Source organism: Bos taurus, chromosome 1 (genome assembly GCF_002263795.3).
Source record: "Bos taurus isolate L1 Dominette 01449 registration number 42190680 breed Hereford chromosome 1, ARS-UCD2.0, whole genome shotgun sequence".
Taxonomy (NCBI): domain Eukaryota; kingdom Metazoa; phylum Chordata; class Mammalia; order Artiodactyla; family Bovidae; genus Bos; species Bos taurus.
In genome coordinates, this window is record NC_037328.1 from 78,007,497 (window position 1) to 78,028,884 (window position 21,388).

The 21,388-nt window shown below is 40.4% G+C and overlaps 1 protein-coding gene across 2 annotated transcripts in view; it reads right to left on the reverse strand.

Annotated features, from left to right (window-relative positions):
• Positions 1 to 7,435: 7,435 nt before the first annotated feature.
• Positions 7,436 to 21,388, reverse strand: part of TPRG1 (tumor protein p63 regulated 1) — a 201,750-nt gene continuing 187,797 nt past the window's right edge. The window contains exon 6 of one of the 2 annotated variants that reach the window (NM_001193079.1): positions 7,436 to 7,900. In NM_001193079.1, the coding sequence (NP_001180008.1) occupies positions 7,706 to 7,900 (195 nt within the window). In that variant the 3' untranslated portion in view covers positions 7,436 to 7,705. The remainder of the gene's footprint in view (positions 7,901 to 21,388) is intronic. The other variant, XM_059886607.1, reaches the window with a different exon arrangement.

Sequence of the window (21,388 nt, forward strand, 5' to 3'; positions counted from 1 at the left end):
CAAAACCATCAGCTAACCAGTGTCAAAGATCTCTATGAAACAAACCATTCTGATTATGGCTTTGACTCAGCCATAATGGTAGCCATTCCCACTGAGGACAGGAAAAAAAAAAAAAAACACCTCTCTTAAAAATATTGTTTGTTGCCAGGTACTATTAAAAAAAAAAATTAGTTTGATACTAACTCAGGATAAAATGCTAAACAGGTACTATAGAAAAAATGAACAAACTTAAGTCAAAAGAGAAAAGCAGTGATTTCTGGGAACTAATCTAGGTTCATTACTAGTAATCCATACAAAAGTGGCCTGATTTGTCCCTTAAATGAGATTATTAAATGAGAAAAAAGTTATATATATTATATATAGTTGATCATGAACTTCATGTGAATAAATAGGATTATAAAGAATACCTGGATTTCATTAATAAACAGTACATTGGCAAATGGAGAACAATCACATTCTAACTTTCATTGGTCAACCTATATTTGAACTGCCATGTCAGTGTTGAATGTAATATTTTATTTGCTTACTATTTTTGTTGTTTATATTTATTACTTATTTAATTGGTGGCATCAGCTCTTAGCTGCAGCACATGGGATCTTTCTTTTTTGTTGGAGGATAATTGCTTTACAATGTTGTGTTGGCTTCTGTCATATATCAACATGAATCAGCCATAGGTATACATATGTCTGCTCCCTCTTGAACCTCCCCCTCTCCTTGTACCCTATTCCACAGGGTTGTCACAGGGCACCAGCTTGAGTTCCCTGTGTCATACAGCAACTTCCCATTAGCTATCTATTTTACATATGGTAAGGTATATATTTCAGTGCTACTCTTGGGACACACAGGGTCTTTGTTGCATCACGTGGAAACTTTTGATTCCACACAGGCTCAGTAGTTATGGCATGCAGCCTTAGTTACCCTGTGGTTTGTGGGATCTTAGTTCCCCAACCAGGGATTGAACCCATGACCCCTCCATTGTCAGGTGGGTTCTTAACCACTGGACCACCAGGAAAGTCCCAAATACAATATTTCAAAAGAAATGTTAACCAAGCAGAATTGTTTACAAACAAGAGAGGAGTTCAATAAGGGCTCTGGATAATCCAACACATGAAGAACATTTGTGGTAACTAGAGGGTTTTGTGTCAAAAAGCAAAAATAAAACTACTTTGTTGGGAGAGCACCAGTTAGCTGCCTTTATTTGAAGTGTGGCCATATGAAATGGTTGATTAGCTGATTTACTTGGGGTAACTTCAAAGGAAGATAAGGACCAAATAGATAAATTTCCAGAGGGGACGATTTGTATGTAATACATAAAAAAACTTTTCAACTCAGTGCGGTCACTTAGCAGTAGAATGTGCTGCTGTAGGAAGCAATGAACTTTCTGTCTGGCAACACCTTTGCATAAGTTGAGTCTGCTTCTGCTGTGTGTTTCAATTGAGTACATTCCTGCAATAGGTAGGAACTAGATGACCTTTAGGTCCCTTCCAATCTCAGTTTCAATAATTTCATAAAGAGTGAGCAGGGAATCTAAAAGGAAAGAAGAGCAGTTTCTGAGATGCATGGGGTAGTCATTGTGGACAGGGTGTGAGACAAGGTGGTAATTCAGATAAATTGATCTCAATATATTCTCTATCCATAATGTAGCATCATGATTTCTCATATATACTTGAAACATGAGAGTTAATTAACTGGACATTTTGTTTTCTCACCTCAAATTAGGATACATCTGCTTAGAGGACAACTGTGGTACACTGATTTAGATGATATGCCTTTCCCTGGGTATGGGGATATGTGGAAAGAGCAGTGACTAGGAGCAGGAAAATGGAAGTGTTAGAGTTTAATCCCAGGATTGCTCCAAACTCACCATCTGCTTTCTGAGAAATTTCTTGCAAATTCCATTTAGCTTCACTGAAGAGGAGATTTGTGAGATGTTAACTAAGAACTTTCAAAAACTGAGTGTAAGATAGCTCATCAGATACAAGATCTAGGCTCAGAAGCAACCTGATGACTTCGCCTCTCATATTTCACATGGCAGGCCTGAAATGAAATAGAGCTAACATTTTTTTATTTTTTTGTCTTGACTTTTGAGGCTAAAGGGAGGATTTTGAAGAAGATATCATAATTCATCCCTGTGAGTATAGAATTATCTGAAGAAGTGGCTACATTGGAGTGGAGTAAGGTAAGAATTGATCAAATATCAGTCACTCCGAAGGCTTTAAACTGAGTTTTTTGTTAGCGTCTGAAGATGTAATGTCTGCAGGGAAATCAGGAGGCCTGGCCCCCTAACTGCCTTCGGAGCACGTTGTGGGGGGTGCAGACCAAAGGTGAGTTTACACATCAGTGACTAAAATTTCCTGCCACTAAGCATAAGAAGTCACTCATGAGCAGCGTCCCAAAACCACAGCTACAGGATGTGGGCACAAGCCCTTGTATAATTGTTGGCCAAGAGCCAATGAGCATTCATCCCTGTGCAAATACTTGGGCTTTTTTGTTGTTGTTAACCTTTGAAAACCACAGGCATTAGTCTCTCTCTTTCTTTCCCTTTGGCACAAGTCATCTTCTTTTCTCCACCTTGGTCTCTTGTGTGTAAAGAATTTCTGGGGGAGCTTTTAAACCTGAATTTAATACGTTTGCACTCCGCTGTCTTGCCCCACAAAATGCCAGGCAGAGGTAAAGCTGCCTTACAAAATATCTGCTGGCTTCCGCAGCTTTGTTTGGTCTTTTTAATCAGATAGGACATCAGAGAGCTCCATGAGTGACCTTAGCCTTTTAAGAAAATACAAGTAATTTCTGGAAATTCCCCCTAAACAACGGTGACCTATTGTTTTCTCATGTCAGAATTAACCCAGAAGCTATGATACACTGGTTTAGATGACATGCCTTTTTCTGGGAATGGAGATATGTAGAAGGACAGTGGGGCTGGAATAGGAGATTGAAAACTTTAGAGTTTAATTCCATATCGCCAAAAAGCCACCATCTGTTTTTGAGCAATTTCTTTCCAATTTCTAGGCTTTTGCTTTGTGTTCTGTGAAATGAAAGCATTGGATTAGATGGTTTCTATGCTTCCTTAACCCCAGGGCTCTATGAATTGGCTTCCTTAAGAATGTTTCAGCAAAGGGACAATGAGAGGAGGGCTCAAAGCAAAAGATCCTCATAAATTGGCTTCTCTTTTCTGCCTTAGAGGATGGCCAAGGGGCAGCCTCCAAAAAAGCCCAAGTGCCCACTGGAAGCCTAGGTGTGGTGATTCTTGGCAGTTTCTCTTTTTGTAAGTGTTAAAGAATGCGTCAGTTTTGCTTCTGTAACCCCAATTCCCCATACCCAGGAATGGAAACAAGTTGAATCTACTCCAGCATGGGAATTTTATTTTTAAATAAAAGAGAGTGGCAGATCACTTTTACTTAAAAGAGACAGAAGGAGAAATTTGTAACCATCAAAACTGCCCAAGATACATCAGAAGACTATGAACAATCTGTCAATTGTTCAAATAGTTTCTGAATGGAGGTTTACTGGAGATTTTTTAGTGGAATTTCTTGAATGGATAAAGAACAGATAGAGAAGATGGCCAACCATGACATTTTTATGATGATATGCTTTATACTTAATGCCCCTTGTATCTAATCTTATTCCCAATCAGACCTATGTTGCCCCTTTGGGAAACTTTACTGGTATAGTTCAGATAATAGCCTGAAGGAAAAGCCCAGGGACACATATAGGTCTTTGGTTTGTGGGTTGTGGCTGGTTGTCTAGCTTATGGACAAGAAACCCAACTGTCCACTGGGAATACCACACGGCAAATGGTAAAGAGAGAGTAAGTTCATGCATGTGTGTGTGCTAAGTCACTTCAGTAGTGTCTGATTCTTGTGACTCTTTGGACTGTAGCCTACCAGGGTCCTCTGTCCGTGGGATTCTCCAGGCAAGAATACTGGAGTGGGTTGCCATGCCCTCCTCCAGGCAATCTTTCCCACCCAGAGATCGAATCCACATGTCTTATGTCTCCTGCATTGACAGGTGTGCTCTTCATCATTAGTGCCACATAGGAAGCCCCAGCAGGCCCATAGTGACCAGAAAAATAATTCCCAGAAGAACTGAATTTAGTTCCCTTGGATGTTGTCTGAGGTTCTGCACCAAAGTGGCATTGCTCTACAGGCAGATACTCAATGGTTTTTATTTAATAAAATAATTTGACTTCATTTCATTGAATCCTCCCAAGATCTTAACGAAGTAGGCAAAAGAGATAGGATCATCTCCATTTTACAGATGAGGAAATTAAACCTTAGGAAAATTAAGCTAATTTTCCAGGGCCTTACATGACTGATTCAACTCTTTCCAGACAAAAAAGGGTGTTTTAACTAATGACTGGGGCTTCCCTCGTGGCCCAGATGGTAACGAATCTGCCTGCAATACAGGAGACGTGGGTTTGATCTCTGGCTTGGAAAGATCCCCTGGAGAAGGGAATGGCTACCCACTCCAGTATTCTTGACTGGAGAATTCCATGGACAGAGGAGCCTGGCAGGCACAGAGTCATATGTGACTGAGCAACTATCACTACTTAATGATTAACAACAATTATTTAAAGAATTATAAGGTCCCTGGTTTTAAAAGATTTTATCAATCATCTCTTTAGCAATCCCTTTTACAATATTCACTTTAGTTCCTCCTGCTGCTGCTGCTAAGTCACTTCAGTCGTGTCCAACTCTGTGCAACCCCGAAGACAGCAGCCCACCAGGCTCCTCTGTCCCTGGGATTCTCCAGGCAAGAACACTAGAGTGGGTTGCCATTTCCTTCTCCAATGCACGAAAGTGAAAAGTGAAAGTGAATTTCTTCAGTCGTGTCCAACTCTGAGCGACCCCATGGACTGCAGCCCACCAGGCTCCTCCGTCCATGGGATTTTCCAGGCAGGAGTACTGGCGTGGGTGCCATCGCCTTCTCCATTAGTCCCTCCTAGTACATGTCAAAGAGCAATGCTTCCCATCCTTGGGCATTTTTAAGTATAAGAAGTTCTTTCTTATCTTAAACTGCCATCCAAATCCCTGAATCCTCTTATCCTCTGATCATAATCCTGCTTCCTAGGTCCCACTTATCAGTTTCTAGAATATCCCACAAGATGGTCTGTATGAAATATGAAGATAGTTCTCATGTCATCTCTGAGATCACTCTTCTCACACTAAACAGCTTTGGTACCCTATTGTTACAGACTGGACCTCAGGGTTAAGAGATATCACCCTCCTCTCATCTTTTCTGATTTGCACTATATCCTTTCAAAGGTCATTTGGGAACAGTCCAACTTAGACAATTCAAAGGGAATGAATATGCAGAAAGAAGTCAATTGTCAGACTGATCCTTAAATGGTAAATAAAGAGAATGTGCTGGACCTTTCATAGACCTCTGCCAACAAATGCCACTATCTTGAGGCAAATGGGGATTTTCGGGCAGCACTGTTAATAATAATTTGCCAATTGTGCCTGCTTCAGAACCACTGCCAAAGCAATCCAACGACTTTTCATTCCACTACTGTTGACAGGACAGCTAAGGATTTCAACATTTCCTTTTACAGTCTGAATAGAAGTTTCCTGCCTTGGGGACTGTAACAATATTTGCCATCATGAAGGGAAAAAAATGTGGGTCCTGGGAAGTGGAAAGAGAGGGAGAGAAGTACTAATGGAAGTAAACAAAGATAAAGACAAAATCAAACGAGAGTTATTCAAGGTTTGGATTTTGAATGCCTCCTTCAAATTGATGTTTGTGAAACATCAGAGGTCAAATCTTTGAAATTGAGGAAGTAAGCAGGTTAAAGAAAAGACTTTAAAGTTAGACTTCACATAAGCATCCTCTCCCCCCAAAAAGCTGGAATTTTAAAATTGAATACCAGCCAAGGTGTCTCAAATTTGGGTCTTAGGACAGGCAAAAAGATGATTATGTTAATAATATATAGAATTCAGCATTAAAAGTTTTTTTGAGATTAAAAACAAATGAGATAATCTCCTGAGTTGTTTACAATTAGACATAAGTCAAGAAGAAACAAAGAGGAAATGTGAGAGAAAAGAAAATGTAAACAGAATGAATTACAAAAGTGTTTTTGAAAAAAATGTTTCTTATCCCCTCTAGAATCCATAGACATTCCACAGAAGGCACTTGTAAGACCCAAAAGACAGGAGGTCAGTGGCATTCCCATCTCTGTCTCAACCACAGTGGTCTTACTTCTACCTGTTTTACATATTGGGCATCTGAAACAGATTCATTAGAAGGAAAGATCTGCTACTGAAAAATAAAACATAAGAACAATCAATCAAAAAAGAAAAAAAAACAGCAAAAAGGAAATGAGCCACTGAAAGTTCTTGATCAGGGAATGATATGATCAAATTGTGTTTTTGGAATCTGGCAACAAATGCAAAATGAATTAGAAGAGGCTCAGCCTTGGAAATGATACCAACTAAAAGGTTATAGCAATTATCCAGCTAAACAGAATTTAAAATGTGATCTAATAATATACCTGTGCGAATGAAAAGGAGAAATATATGAAAATTTTTGAAAGAATAAACTTTAGTTTGATATCTGGACATTGGGCTTAATGCTAAATATGGTCTGTTTGTGCCATCCCCCTAAATTTATACATTGAAATCCCAATGTCATGCTATTAAGAGGTGGGGCCTTAGCTTATGAGAGCAGAGCCCACATGAATGAGATTCTGTTGTTGATGTTCAGTCGCTTAGTCATGTCGAACTCTTAAACCGCATGAACTGCAGCACACCAGGCTCCCCTGTCCTTCACTATTTCCTAGAGTTTGCTCAGATTCATGTCCATTGAGTCAGTGATGGTAGCTAACCATCTCATCCTCTGCCACCTCCTTCTCCTTTTGCCTTCAACCTTTCCCAGCATCAGGATTAGTGCCCTTATAAAAGAAGCACAACAAAACTCTCTTGCCTCTTTGTCTTATAAGGATATAGCAAGAAATCTAAGTGCCAGGAGAGGGCCCACACCTGATCAGGTTGGTATCCTAACCTCAGAATTCCAACCTCCAGAACTGGAAGAAATAAATGTATGTTATTAGCCACCCAGCCTGTAGTATTTTTGTTATAGCAACCCAGACAGACTTAAAGAGATACTACATGGAATGTATTTGGCAAGAAGATTAAAGACATCAAAACTGATAACTGTGACTATTAAAATCCCATAGAGAAATCCAGAATTTTGAAGAAGCTGAATATAAGTGGCTACTGATATAGATAATCAGCAGACAGAAATGCAAAATTGAATCTTACAGAAATACCAGGGATGGGACTATGGATTTGGAAGTCATCCTCATAAAAAGGAAACTGAAATAATACAGATTGAGACCCCAGTGAGAGAGAAGATCAGGATCTAAGGGCTGAAAATAAAGACCCAGAACGTGCCCACATTTGGAGGACTGAGAAACAAGAACCCAGAGGGTCTGCCCTGAGTTTATGATCAGGTATTTATTTGATAATGTTATTCAATATACTTAGGTGAATTTATTTTCTGATTTTAAGAAATTTCATAAAAGATCTGAAGTGTGCATTTATCAGTCTAATCAAGCTTTTTGATCTCCTAAGATACTAAATATTTAAAATCATGTGATACTATTTAAAAGTAGCTGATTATTTCAATCTAAAAATATGGTGAGCTGAAACAGAATCTTCAGTAATGATGTAGCTATGGATGATGTATTTATCCACCAAAAAGAGTATCAAAAACCAATACTCCCCCGGGCAAGGGAATAGCCAAGTTTGTTTCGGTTTCCAATGAATGACATCAGCCCAGTGTAGGTCTCAATCAATATGGGTTCAGTGAGCACCGTCAATCCCTTTCCTCTTCCAGATTCAGTGGAATTCTTGTGGGTATTCTGGATAGCTGGAACAAGCTTAGACGTGAACCCAGATAACTGAAGAGGAAAAGAACACACAGAATTAGTGAGTGCAAAGCAGGTCCAGAGACACACCCTCCCCAGCCAGTCCTCACAAAAGTTGACTGCTCTCCTGGAGCTGCACTTATTCTTACTACTTAAACAGAAATCATTTCTTGGAATTGTTACTATTGCTTCTGTTAGTCTTTTAATAGATTGATCTGTTAATACATTTTGTACATAATAAAATTAACTGCCACACCTTATTTATTTTTCATTATTCATACCTTGTACAACATTAAGAAGTCAGTTTAACAAATATTTGCTGATAGTCTAGTGTGGATCAGACACCTGTCATGTACTGCTGAAGATTCAGACAAGTGAGATATAGCCTCTGCCCTCACAGTGAGTGTGTTGCTTCAGTTGTGTCTGACTCTTTGTGACCCTGTTGGAATGTAGCCCTCCAGGCTTCTCTATCTATGGGATTCTCCAGGCAAGAATATTGGAGTGGGTTGCCATGCCCTCCTCCAGGAGATCTTCTCGACCCAGGGGTAGAAACTGCGACTCTCACATCTCCTATATTGGCAGGTGGGTTCTTTCTTTTTTGCCACTTTATCTATTTTTTAATTGAAGGATAATTGCTTTATAGAATTTTGTTGCTTTCTGTCAAACATCAACAAGAATCAGCCATAGGTACACCATGGCTGATCTCTCCCAAACCCCCTCCCATTCCACTCCTCATCCCACCCTTCTAGATTGTCACAGAGCCCCTATTTAAGTTCCCTGAGTCATACAGCAAATTCCCACTGGCTCTCTATTTTACATATGGTATTTTAAGTTTCCATGTTACTCTTTCCATGCATCTCACACTCTCTCCCTTCTCACCCCAGGTCCACAAGTCTGTTCTCTATGTCTGTTTCTCCACTGCTGCCATGCAGATAAATTCATCAGTATCATCTTTCTAGATTCCATGTATATGTGTCAGAATATGATATTTATATTTCTCTTACTTCACTCTGTATAATAGGCTCTAGGTTTGTACACCTCATCAGAATGACTCAAATGTGTTCCTTTTTATGGCTGAATAATATTCCATTGTATACATGTACCACAGCTTATTTATCCATTCATCTGTTGATAGATAGGTGAATGTACTTATATGCAGGGTACATCACAAGAAACGCTGGGCTGGATGAAGCACAAGTCAGAATCAAGATTGCCAGGAGAAATATCAATAACCTCAGATATGCAGATGACACCACCCTTACGGCAGAAAGTGAAGAGGAACTAAAGAGCCTCTTGATGAAAGTGAAAGAGGAGAGTGAAAATGTTGGCTTAAAGCTCAACATTGAGAAAACTGAGATCATGGCATCCGGCCCCATCACTTTATGGCAAATAGATGGGGAAAGCAGTGGAAACAGTGGCAGACTTTATTATGGGGGGCTCCAAAATCACTGCAGGAGGAGACTGCAGCCATGAAATTAAAAGATGCTTACTCCTTGGCAGGAAAGTTATGACCAACCTAGATAGTATATTAAAAAGCAGAGACATTATTTTGCCAACAAAGGTCCATCTAGTCAAGGCTATGGTTTTTTCAGTAGTCATGTATGGATGTGAGAGTTGGACTATAAAGAAAGCTGAGTGCTGAAGAATTGATGCTTTTGAACTGCTGTGTTGGAGAAGACTCTTGAGAGTCCCTTGGACTGCAAGGAGATCCAACCAGTCCATCCTAAAGGAGATCAGTCCTGAGTGTTCATTAGAAGGACTGATGTTGAAGCTGAAACTCCAATATTTTGGCTACCTGATGCAAAGAGCTGACTCATTGGAAAAGACTCTGATGCTGGGAGGGATTGGGGGCAGGAAGAGAAAGGGACAACAGAGGATGAGATGGTTGGATGGCATCACCAACTCGATGGACATAAGTTTGGGTAAACTCCGGAAATTGGTGATGGAAAGGGAGGCCGGGTGTACTGCAGTCCATGGGGTTGCAAAGAGTTGGACACAACTGAGCAGCTGAACTGAACTGCACTGAACTGTCGATAGACATCTAGGTTGCTTCCATATTCTAGATGTTGTAAATAGTGCTGCAATGGACATTGTAGTACATGTATCTTTTTCAATTTTGGTTTCCTCAGGGTATATGCCTAGGAGTGGGAGTGCTGGGTTATAAGGTGGTTTTATTCCTGATTTTTTAAGGAATCTCCATACCATCTTCCATAGTGGCTATCTCAGTTTGATGGGTGGGTTATTTACCACTGAGCCATCGGGGAAGCCCACACAGCAGTGGCACTATAATAATATTTAAAAGATGAACTTGTAATGATCATACAAAGTCCATGAAAATAAACAGCAAAAGCAGGCACAAGATATTAAAGAAAAATAAATCATATATGGCTAGAGGATCAAAAATGACTTCCAAAGGAGACATTTGAGACAATCCTCTAGGGGTTTCAGCAAGTGAAATGAGGTTAAAGAGGGTCTAGCTGACTGCTGCTGTTATTTCTAACCCAGCATCCTTCTCTCTATTTGAGATTCTTCTTCAAATAAGAGTGCCTCAGGGCTTCCCTGATGGTACAGTGGATATGAATCTGCCTGTCAATGCAAGAGACACAGGTTTCATCCCTGATCCAGGAAGATCATGTATGCCACAGAGCAACTAAGCCCATGCACCACAACTATTGAGCCTGTGCTCTAGAGCCCAGGAGTCACAGCTACTGAAGCCTTCACACCTAGAGCTAGTGCTCCACAGCACAAGCTATGTAACCATCTCATCCTCTGCCACCCCCATCTTCTTTTTTTCTCATTGCAGAGAAGCCACTGCAATAAGAAGCCTGCCCACCAAAACTAGAGAATAGCCCCCACTCCCACAACCTGAGAAAAGCCTGCACAGCAACAAAGATCCAGCACAGCCAATAAATAACTAATTTTTAAAAGATTAAAAAAGAATGCCTCTATTTTCCTTTGGAGAGCCACATTCTTCCATTTAGTGCAAATAGCTTAAGTGGAGCTGGCTTTAGTACATGACTCAGTTCTAACCAATCAGAGGAATCCATAGGAGATTGGTTTAGGTATGGGCACATGACCAATGCAGCTGTAAAACATATCATCCAAGTCCAAAGGTATTCATGGTCATTTTGGCCACACAGTGAAAACCTGACTGAGACTGAAAACAATAAAAGTGAAAGACCTAAGACATGAAGACTGAGAAATTCTTCACAAAACCATCCGAGTTACTAGATCAGCCTACCCTGAACTTCAAGTTAAATGAGTTAAAAAAAAAAAAAAAATCACTCTTTTGGTCAAATCAGGTTGAACTGGGTTGAGAGGAGGGTAATTCAGGGAGCACGGCAAACAGAGATATAAAGAAGGAAATGAAATAGGAAAGCCCATATCTTTGTATTTCCAATTAGCCCAATTATATCCATTAACTCATTCCAGTATAAGCCACTCAGGTAAGTAAAAGAAGGTATCATTATTTCCATGTTAGAAATCAAGGCTCAGAGAAAGTAAATGATTTTGTCCAGAGTCACTCCATTTTCTGCACAATGGTAAAAAAGAATATTAGGAACAAGGGACTATTCACAGTGAGATCCAAATACGCTTTCTAGCGAACTGGCTTGCAAGTCTAAATTAAAACTTTCAAAGTGTATCCCAATATCCATATAAGTCATTATGCATATTCAACCAAGTGACCAATGTTTCTCCTTTTCTCCATAAGGAGGACCAATCTTTGCTTTGAGGGACTAATACAGAGTGATGATTCAATGAAGAAAGAGAAGCCTGTCGTTACCCATAATCACATTTTCAATATAAGTTTTATCCTGGACTGTTAATTTTATACCAAACTGCCCTTGGGCAAACCACTTCTCCATTGTAGCCTTAGTTTCCTTGTTAGTAAGAAAAAAATCTAAACTTTAGAATATATCCATCATTACTATTTGACCTAGTCTATAATGAACAAGGGGCTTCCCTGATAGCTCAGCTGTTAAAGAAACTGCCTGCAATGCAGGAGACCCTGGTTCAATTTCTGGGTTGGAAAGATTCCCCTGGAGAAAGGATAGACTACCCATTCCAGTATTCATGGACTCCCCTTGTGGCTCAGATAGTAAGGAATCCACCTGCAATGCAGGAGACCTGGGTTTGATTACTGGGCTGGGAAGATCCCCTGAAGGAGGGCATGGCAACTCACTCTAGTATTCTTACCTGGACAGAGGAACCTGAAGGGCTACAGTCCACAGGGCTACAAAGAGTTGGATATGACTGAAGTGACTTAGCACAGCACAGCACAGCACAAAAGGGACAAAAAATAGGAAAGAAAGAAAAGCCATGCAAATAAAACTTATGTGATTTACTTGTTCTGTTACCTTATCATAAATTCACTTCTCCTTTGTGAGCCTCAGCTTACTCTTTTGGAAAGAGGCATTGAAATCTATGGTTTGGGGCTAATTTTGTTGTTTAGTTACTAAGTCATGTCTGACTCTGTGACCCCATGGACTGCAGTACGCCAGGCTTCCCTGTCCTTCACTATCTCTCACAGTTTGCTCAAATTCATGTCCACTGAATTGTTGAGGCTATCTAACCTACTCATCCTCTGACCCCTACCCATCTCCTTTTGTATTCAATTTTTCCCAGCATCAGGGTCTTTTCCAATGAGTTGATTTTCACATCAGGTGGCCAAAGTATTGGAACTTCAACAACTCAGAAGTTAAAAAAAATAGTGACTTTATGACAAACAACATAAAGTTTGCTAGAGTGGATTGATATTTGTGGGTTTTCAATAAAGTAATAGTTACCTAATTAGATAATGTCAAACCTCAATTTAAACTCACTTCCCTGACTAAAGAATCTAATAGATAAGCAAAGTTTTTCTTGTTTACCATGAGTTTCAGGCTATAGTGACAAAGACAGACAGAAGTTACCTCTTATTACTACTCCCAGCACCCTCTTTAAGACCTTAGAATGGATTTAAATATTACGTGTTACTGAATGAAACAAACTGTAGTCATATAGCCTGGAAATTCTAGAAAGGAAGACATCATTCCTCACAGAACACTCCACCAGTGCTTTGGTGACTGGATAAGAAAAACAGCAAGTGTTCTTTCTTAAGCTTCCAAAGAGAAAAGCAAAATGAGAAGAATAAATTAATTTCAATAACAGGAGTATTTAATTTAATTGCTGTGTTTAAAATCACAAAGTAACCAAGGTCAGAAGTGATCTTAAGTGGGCAGATTCCAGTCACTCATCTATTGTTTTATTTGCCTTGCCTCATATTCACTAAGAAGCCACATTCCTCTACATGGACATACCCCCTCACAGCAATCTAACCATGTCCCCTTCATCATTGAGTATAGTGGGGGGAAAAAGTACATTTCCTTGCCCAAAACTAATGGTTAGATTTTAGAAGAATCATTTAATCTCCCCGGATCTTAGTTTATGTATCTGAAAATGGGAAAATAATAATGATGGTAAATACCAACTTCATCAGACTATTGTATGAATCCCAGTGAATTGCTCAAAAATATTTTAAAGCATACTACTGCAGCCATGAAATTAAAAGATGCTTACTCCTTGGAAGTAAAGTTATAACCAACCTAGATAGCATATTCATAAGCAGAGACATTTCTTTGCCAACAAAGGTCCGTCTAGTCAAGGCTATGGTTTTTCTAGTGGTCATGTATGGATGTGAGAGTTGGACTGTGAAGAAGGCTGAGTGCCGAAGAATTGATGCTTTTGAACTTGTGGTGTTGGAGAAGACTCTTGAGAGTCCCTTGGACTGCAAGGAGATCCAACCAGTTTATTCTAAAAGAGATCAGTCCTGGGTGTTCTTTGGAAGGACTGATGCTAAAGCTGAAACTTCCAATACTTTGGCCACCTCATGAGAAGAGTTGACTCATTGGAAAAGACTGTGATGCTGGGAGGGATTGGGTCAGGAGGAGAAGGGGACAACAGAGGATGAGATGGCTGTATGGCATCACTGACTCGATGGACGAGAGTCTGAGTGAACTCTGGGAGTTGGTGATGGACAGGGAGGCCTGGCGTGCTGCGATTCATGGGGTCACAAAGAGTCGGACACGGCTGAGCGACTGATCTGATCTGATCTGATGAAAGTGAAAGTGAAGTCGCTCAGTCGTGTCCAACTCTGCGACCCCATGGACTGTAGCCTACCAGGCTTCTCCGTCCATGGGATTCTCCAGGCAAGAATACTGGAGTGGGTTACCATTTCCTTCTCCAGGGGATCTTCCCAACCCAGGGATCAAATCTAGGTCTCCCGCATTGGAGGCAGACACTTTAACCTCTGAGCCACCAGGGAAGCCCAAAGCTTACTATTTATAGATGTAAATATTATCACAGGCAAGAAAGAGTTTAGATTCCTTAGTCCTACTCCTTTCGATTCCAGACTTTGAATGCCAATTTCCTTAATACGCATCACAGACTTGAGAAAGTATTTTTTTAATCTTGTGATATGCCCTATTCTAAAGTAATAAAAATTCCCTAGATGCCAAAGGATATATATTAAATTCTATTCAGAAACCATGATTTCAAAAGACATGGGTTGAGCATCAAAGTATCTCTTTCAAGGTATTTATCAATTATAAAGGAAAAATACTAACTTTACAAAGGAGCAATCTGGCACACACCATCTTAGACAAATGATTAAGTTAATATCTGTAACAAGGCATACAGGCACAGTGAACCTGCAATATGATGCAGTGAAACGACACAGCGTCACTTCTGCAGTATTTTTGCCCTTAAAAAAAGCAGACTTCAATCTAATCATGAGAAAACATCAGCCAAACCCACCATCAGATCAGATCAGATCAGTCGCTCAGCCGTGTCCGACTCTTTGCGACCCCATGAATTGCAGCACGCCAGGTCTCCCTGTCCATCACCAACTCCCAGAGTTCACTCAGACTCTCGTCCATCGAGTCAGTGATGCCATACAGCCATCTCATCCTCTGTCATCCCCTTCTCCTCTTGCCCCCAGTCCCTCCCAGCATCAGAGTCTTTTCCAATGAGTCAACTCTTCGCATCAGGTGGCCAAAGTACTGGAGTTTCAGCTTTCGCATCATTCCTTCCAAAGAAATCCCAGGGCTGATCTCCTTCAGAATGGACTGGTTGGATCTCCTTGCAGTCCAAGGGACTCTCAAGCGTCTTCTCCAACACCACAGTTCAAAAGCATCAATTCTTCGGCACTCAGCCTTCTTCACAGTCCAACTCTCACATCCATACATGACCACTGGAAAAACCATAGCCTTGACTAGACGGACCTTTGTTGGCAAAGTAATGTCTCTGCTTTTCAGTATGCTCTCTAGGTTGGTCATAACTTTCCTTCCAAGGAGTAAGCGTCTTTTATTTCATGGCTGCAGTCAACATCTGTAGTGATTTTGGAGCCCAGAAAAATAAAGTCTGACACTGTTTCCACTGTTTTCCCATCTATTTCCCATGAAGCGGTGGGACCGGATGCCATGATCTTCATTTTCTGAATGTTGAGCTTTAAGCCAACTTTTTCACTCTCTTCTTTCACTTTCATCAAGAGGCTTTTGAATTTCTCTTCACTGTCTGCCATAAGGGTGGTATCATCTGCATATCTGAGGTTATTGATATTTCTCCCGGCAATCTTGATTCCAGCTTGTGTTTCTTCCAGTCCAGCGTTTCTCATGATGTACTCTGCATATAAGTTAAATAAACAGGGTGACAATATACAGCCTTAACGAACTCCTTTTCCTATTTGGAACCAGTCTGTTGTTCCATGTCCAGTTCTAACTGTTGCTTCCTGACCTGCATACAAATTTCTCAAGAGGCAGATCAGGTGGTCTGGTATTCCCATCTCTTTCAGAATTTTCCACAGTTTATTGTGATCCACACAGTCAAAGGCTTTGGCATAGTCAATAAAGCAGAAATAGATGTTTTTCTGGAACTCTCTTGCTTTTTCCATGGTCCAGCCACCATGAGAACATTCTATCAAAAGCCCCGAGGTCATGGGGAAAAAAAGAAAAAGGAAAGACTGAGAGACTGGTCACATTTTGGAGGAGAATAAAGAAACAGAATACTTAAATATAACATGGAATCTTGGATTGAATTCTGGAGTATGCAGAAGACATTAGGAAAAACAAAACAAAAAGCTGATGAAATTTGGATAAGATCTGTATTTTAGTTAATAGTCCTATGAAAGTGAAAGTGTTAGTCGTGTCTGACTCTTTATGACCATGAACTGTTGCCTTCCAGGCTCCTCTGTCCACAGGATTCTCCAGGCAAGAATAGTAAAGTGGGTTGACATTTCCTTCTCCAGGGGATGTTCCTGACCCAGGGATAGAACCTGGGTCTCTTGCATTACAGGCAGACTCTTTACCATCTGAGCCACCAATGAAGCCCTGCTACAGGATAGTATTGTACTGATGTTTTATTTCTAGGTTTTGATACCTGTATTATAGTTATGTAAGTTTCTAGAAGAGTTTGAATGAAATTCTAATATTTAGGAAAGAATTCATGTGCTTAATTTTCCAAAGGGATATAGAAAAAAATCAGTCTCGATACTTTTTGAAACTTGTTTCTTACAACACTTTTCCTTATAGGTTGGGTGACCATATCATACATTATCCAAATCAGAATTCTTTTGAAAAGCAAGAAAATGCTATTATTAATAGTATTAAACACACACACACACACACACACACACACACACATGCCTGAAGTCTTAGGAAAAAGTTAGGGAAGAAAAGCTACAATCACATCAATCATAGCTGCTTTATTTTTATCAGTTTTACATATTTGGGTTCTGAGAAGGGTTTTTTTGTAGAAAACTTTTCCTTTAAAAAATAAAAAAACCCACTATATTAAGCTTGCCTAAGAAACTCTCTGATAGTCTGTTCAATCCACAAAGAGTTACAGTCCCCATGCTCTTATTCATCTTTCACAACCAAGCTCAAATCCTTTCTCTTCCACAATGCCTTCCCAAATAGTCAAGGCAAAAATTACTTTTTATTCTATCACATTTCATATATGCATCTCAAACTTTCATCCAGTTTTCTGAGAATCAAAGTCACAAGTACGGCTATTCATCTATACAACTCATCTAATATTTCTCTACCTTGGAGTTATTGCTATTTGGGGCTAGGATATTATTTCCAGCAGGGGAGTATGTCCTCCAGATTTTAGAAAGCTAAGCAGTAGCACCTCAATCCCAGAGGTGATAATCAATAGTGTTGTCCACATATTGCCAATGTCCCCCAGGGATAAAATCATCTCCTGCTGAGAACCACTGAACTAAAGGAAGTATAGAACATGATATATCATGAGTATTCAGATCAAACAGATCTGGTCTTATATTGCTAATGTAGTTCTCACTAGCTGTGTGATCTTGGGCAAGTCTAACCTCTCTGAATTTTATAGTTCCTCTTCTATAAAATAAGGATATTAATAGCATCAAGCACCGTCTAAGGAGCAGTGGCTGTGCAGGCGCAGGAGGGCCGAGAGGAGCTACTCCATGTTCAAGGTCAGGAGGGGCGGTGGTGAGGAGATACCCCTCTTCCAAGGTAAGGAGCAGCAGCTGTGCTTTGCTAGAGCAGCCATGAAGAGATACCCCACGTCCAAGGTGAGAGAAACCCAAGTAAGATGGTAGGTGTTGCAAGAGGGCATCAGAGGGCAGACACACTGAAATCATAGTCACAGAAAACTAGTCAATCTAATCACACAGACCACAGCCTTGTCTAACTCAATGAAACTAAAGCCATGCCCTGTGGGGCCACCCAAGACGGGCGGGTCATGGTGGAGAGATCTGAAAGAATGTGGTCCGCTGGAGAAAGGAATAGCAAACCACTCCAGTATTCTTGCCTTGAGAACCCCATGAACAGTAGGAAAAGGCAAAATGATAGGATACTAAAAGAGGAACTCCCCGGGTAGGTAGGTGCCCAAGATGCTACTGGATATCAGTGGAGAAATAACTCCAGAAAGAATGAAGGGATGGACCCAAAGCAAAAACAGTACCCAGTTGTGGATGTGACTGGTGATGGAAACAAGGTCCAATGCTGTAAAGAACAATATTGCATAGGAACCTGGAATGTTAGGTCCATGAATCAAGGCAAATTGGAAGTGGTCAAACAGGAGATGGCAAGTGTGAACGTTGACATTCTAGGAATCAGTGAACTAAAATGGACTGGAATGGGTGAATTTAACTCAGATGACCATTATATCTACTATTGCGGGCAGGAATCCCTTAGAAGAAATGGAGTAGCCATCATGGTCAACAAAAGAGTCTGAAATGCAGTACTTGGATGCAATCTCAAAAATGACAGAATGATCTCTGTTTGTTTCCAAGGCAAACCATTCAACATCTCGGTAATCCAAGTCAGTAAACAGTAACACTGAAGAAGCTGAAGTTGAAGAGTTCTATGAAGACCTACAAGACCTTTTAGAACTGACACCCAAAAAAGATGTCCTTTTCATTATAGGGGACTGGAATGCAAAAGTAGGAAGTCAAGAAACACCTGGAGTAACAGGCAAATTTGGCTTTGGAATACAGAATGAAGCAGGGCAAAGGCTAATAGAGTTTTGTCAAGAAAATGCACTGGTCATAGCAAACACCCTCTTCCAACAACACAAGAGAAGACTCTACACATGGACATCACCAGATGGTCAACACTGAAATCAGATTGATTATATTCTTTGCAGCCAAAGATGGAGAAGCTCTATACAGTCAGCAAAAACAAGACCGGGAGCTGACTGTGGCTCAGATCATGAGCTCTTTATTGTCAAATTCAAACTTAAATTGAAGAAAGTAGGGAAAACCACTAGACCATTCAGGTATGACTTAAATCAAATCCCTTATGATTATACAGTGGAAGTGAGAAATAGATTTAAGGGACTAGATCTGATAGATAGAGTGCCTGATGAACTATGGACTGAGGTTCATGACATTGTACAGGATTCAGGGATCAAGACCATCCCCATGGAAAAGAAATGCAAAAAAGCAAAATGGCTGTCTAGGGAGGCCTTACAAATAGCTGTGAAAAGAAGAGAAGTGAAAAGCAAAGGAGAAAAGGAAAGATATAAGCATATGAATGCAGAGTTCCAAAGAATAGCAAGAAGAGATAAGAAAGCCTTCCTCAGTGATCAATGCAAAGAAATAGAGGAAAACAACAGAATGGGAAAGATTAGAGATCCCTTCAAGAAAATTAGAGATAACAAGAGAACATTTCATGCAAAGATGGGCTCAATAAAGGACAGAAATGGTATGGACCAAACAGAAGCAGAAGATATTAAGAAGAGGTGGCAAGAATACACAGAAGAACTGTACAGAAAAGATCTTCATGACCAAGATAATCACGATGGTGTTATCACTGACCTAGAGCCAGACATCCTGGAATGTGAAGTCAAGTGGGCCTTAGAAAGCATCACTATGAACAAAGCTAGTGGAGGTGATGGAATTCCAGTTGAGCTATTCCAAATCCTGAAAGATGATGCTGTGAAAGTGCTGCACTCAATATGCCAGCAAATTTGGAAAACTCAGCAGTGGCCACAGGACTGGAAAAGGTCAGTTTTCATTCCAATCCCAAAGAAAGGCAATGCCAAAGAATGCTCAAACTACCGCACAATTGCACTCATCTCACACACTAGTAAAGTAATGCTCAAAATCCTCCAAGCCAGGCTTCAGCAATACATGAACTGTGAATTTCCAGATGTTCAAGCTGGTTTTAGAAAAAGCAGAGGAACCAGAGATCATATTGTCAACATCTGCTGGATCGTGGAAAAAGCAAAAGAGTTCCAGAAAAACATCTATTTTTTCTTTAATGAGTATGCCAAAGCCTTTGACTGTGTGGATCACAATACACTGTGGAAAATTCTGAAAGAGATGGGAATACCAGACCACCTGACCTGCCTCTTGAGAAACCTATATGCAGGTCAGGAAGCAACAGTTAGAACTGGACATGGAACAACAGACTGGTTCCAAATAGGAAAAGGAGTACATCAAGGCTGTATATTGTCACCCTGTTTATTTAACTTATATGCAGAGTACATCATGAGAAACGCTGGACTGGAAGAAACACAAGCTGGAATCAAGATTGCCGGGAGAAATATCAATAACCTCAGATATGCAGATGACATCACCCTTATGGGAGAAAGTGAAGAGGAACTAAAAAGCCTCCTGATGAAAGTGAAAGAGGAGAGTGAAAAAGTTGGCTTAAAGCTCAACATTCAGAAAACAGATCATGGCATCTGGTCCCATCACTTCATGGGAAATAGATGGGGAAACAGTGGAAACAGTGTCAGACTTTGTTTTTCTGGGCTTTAAAATCACTGCAGATGGTGACTGCAGCCATGAAATTAAAAGACACTCCTTGGAAGGAAAGTTATGACCAACCTAGATAGCATATTCAAAAGCAGAGATATTACTTTGCCAACAAAGTTCCATCTACTCAAGGCTATGGTTTTTCCATTGGTCATGTATGTATGTGAGAGTTGGACTGTGAAGAAAGCTGGGCACTGAAGAATTGATTCTTTTGAACTGTGGTGTTGGAGAAGACGCTTGAGAGTCCCTTGGACTGCAAGGAGATCCAACCAGTCCATCCTAAAGGAGATCAGTCTTGGGTGTTCTTTGGAAGGAATGATGCTAAAGCTGAAACTCCAATACTTTGGCCACCTGATGCAAAGAGTTGACTCATTGGAAAAGACTCTGATGCTGGGAGGGATTGGGGGCTGGAGGAGAAGGGGATGACAGAGGAAGAGATGGCTGGATGGCATCACCGACTCGATGGATGTGAGTTTGAGTGAACTCCGGGAGTTGGTGATGGACAGCGAGGCCTGGCGTGCTTCGGGGTCACAGAGTCAGACATGACTGAGTGACTGAACTGAACTGAATAGCATCAAATTCATAAGTTGTCTACAAAGATCAAACTAACTTCAATAAATAAGGATTTGTAAACGCTCTATATACATGTGCCCACCTGCTAATGTCTTCCAGGAAGGTCTGGGGAAGGATATAAGATTAAGGTAGAACTTGGAGTCATATTGCAAAGGCATTAAAGGAAGCCTATTGCCAATAATCAATATTGTGAATAAATAATTAACTATGTCATCATTTAACTATGATTTCCCAAAATCTAAAGCTCAGTTCACCTCAACTTTTCCATGGGCAACACCTTCTTGGTTGTTCAAGATGCCTTTTCACAGATTTTATATATATATATGAAATTGGGTTACGGAATGCCTCCCCAGTCCTCATCGTAAGTTTTATTTCATGAGAATTCTCTGTGGCCTCAGAATCAAAATGCTGGAAGGAAAAAGTTAACACTACTTTACATTCAGTGAACTTGGCATTTCACTCAGGTAAGATGCCCTTCATTTCTAGTCATTTCTGTGAGCTCTTTAAGATGGACCATGAAAACAGAGGGACAATATGGGCATGAAGGAGAGGCAGACAAAAGGCCAAGTCCCCAGGCTGGCTCTTGAGCATTTCAAGCACCTGAACTTAATCTGTGTGACAGGAACGTGGTGTCATTTGATATGAATGCCACCAGCCACATACTTTTC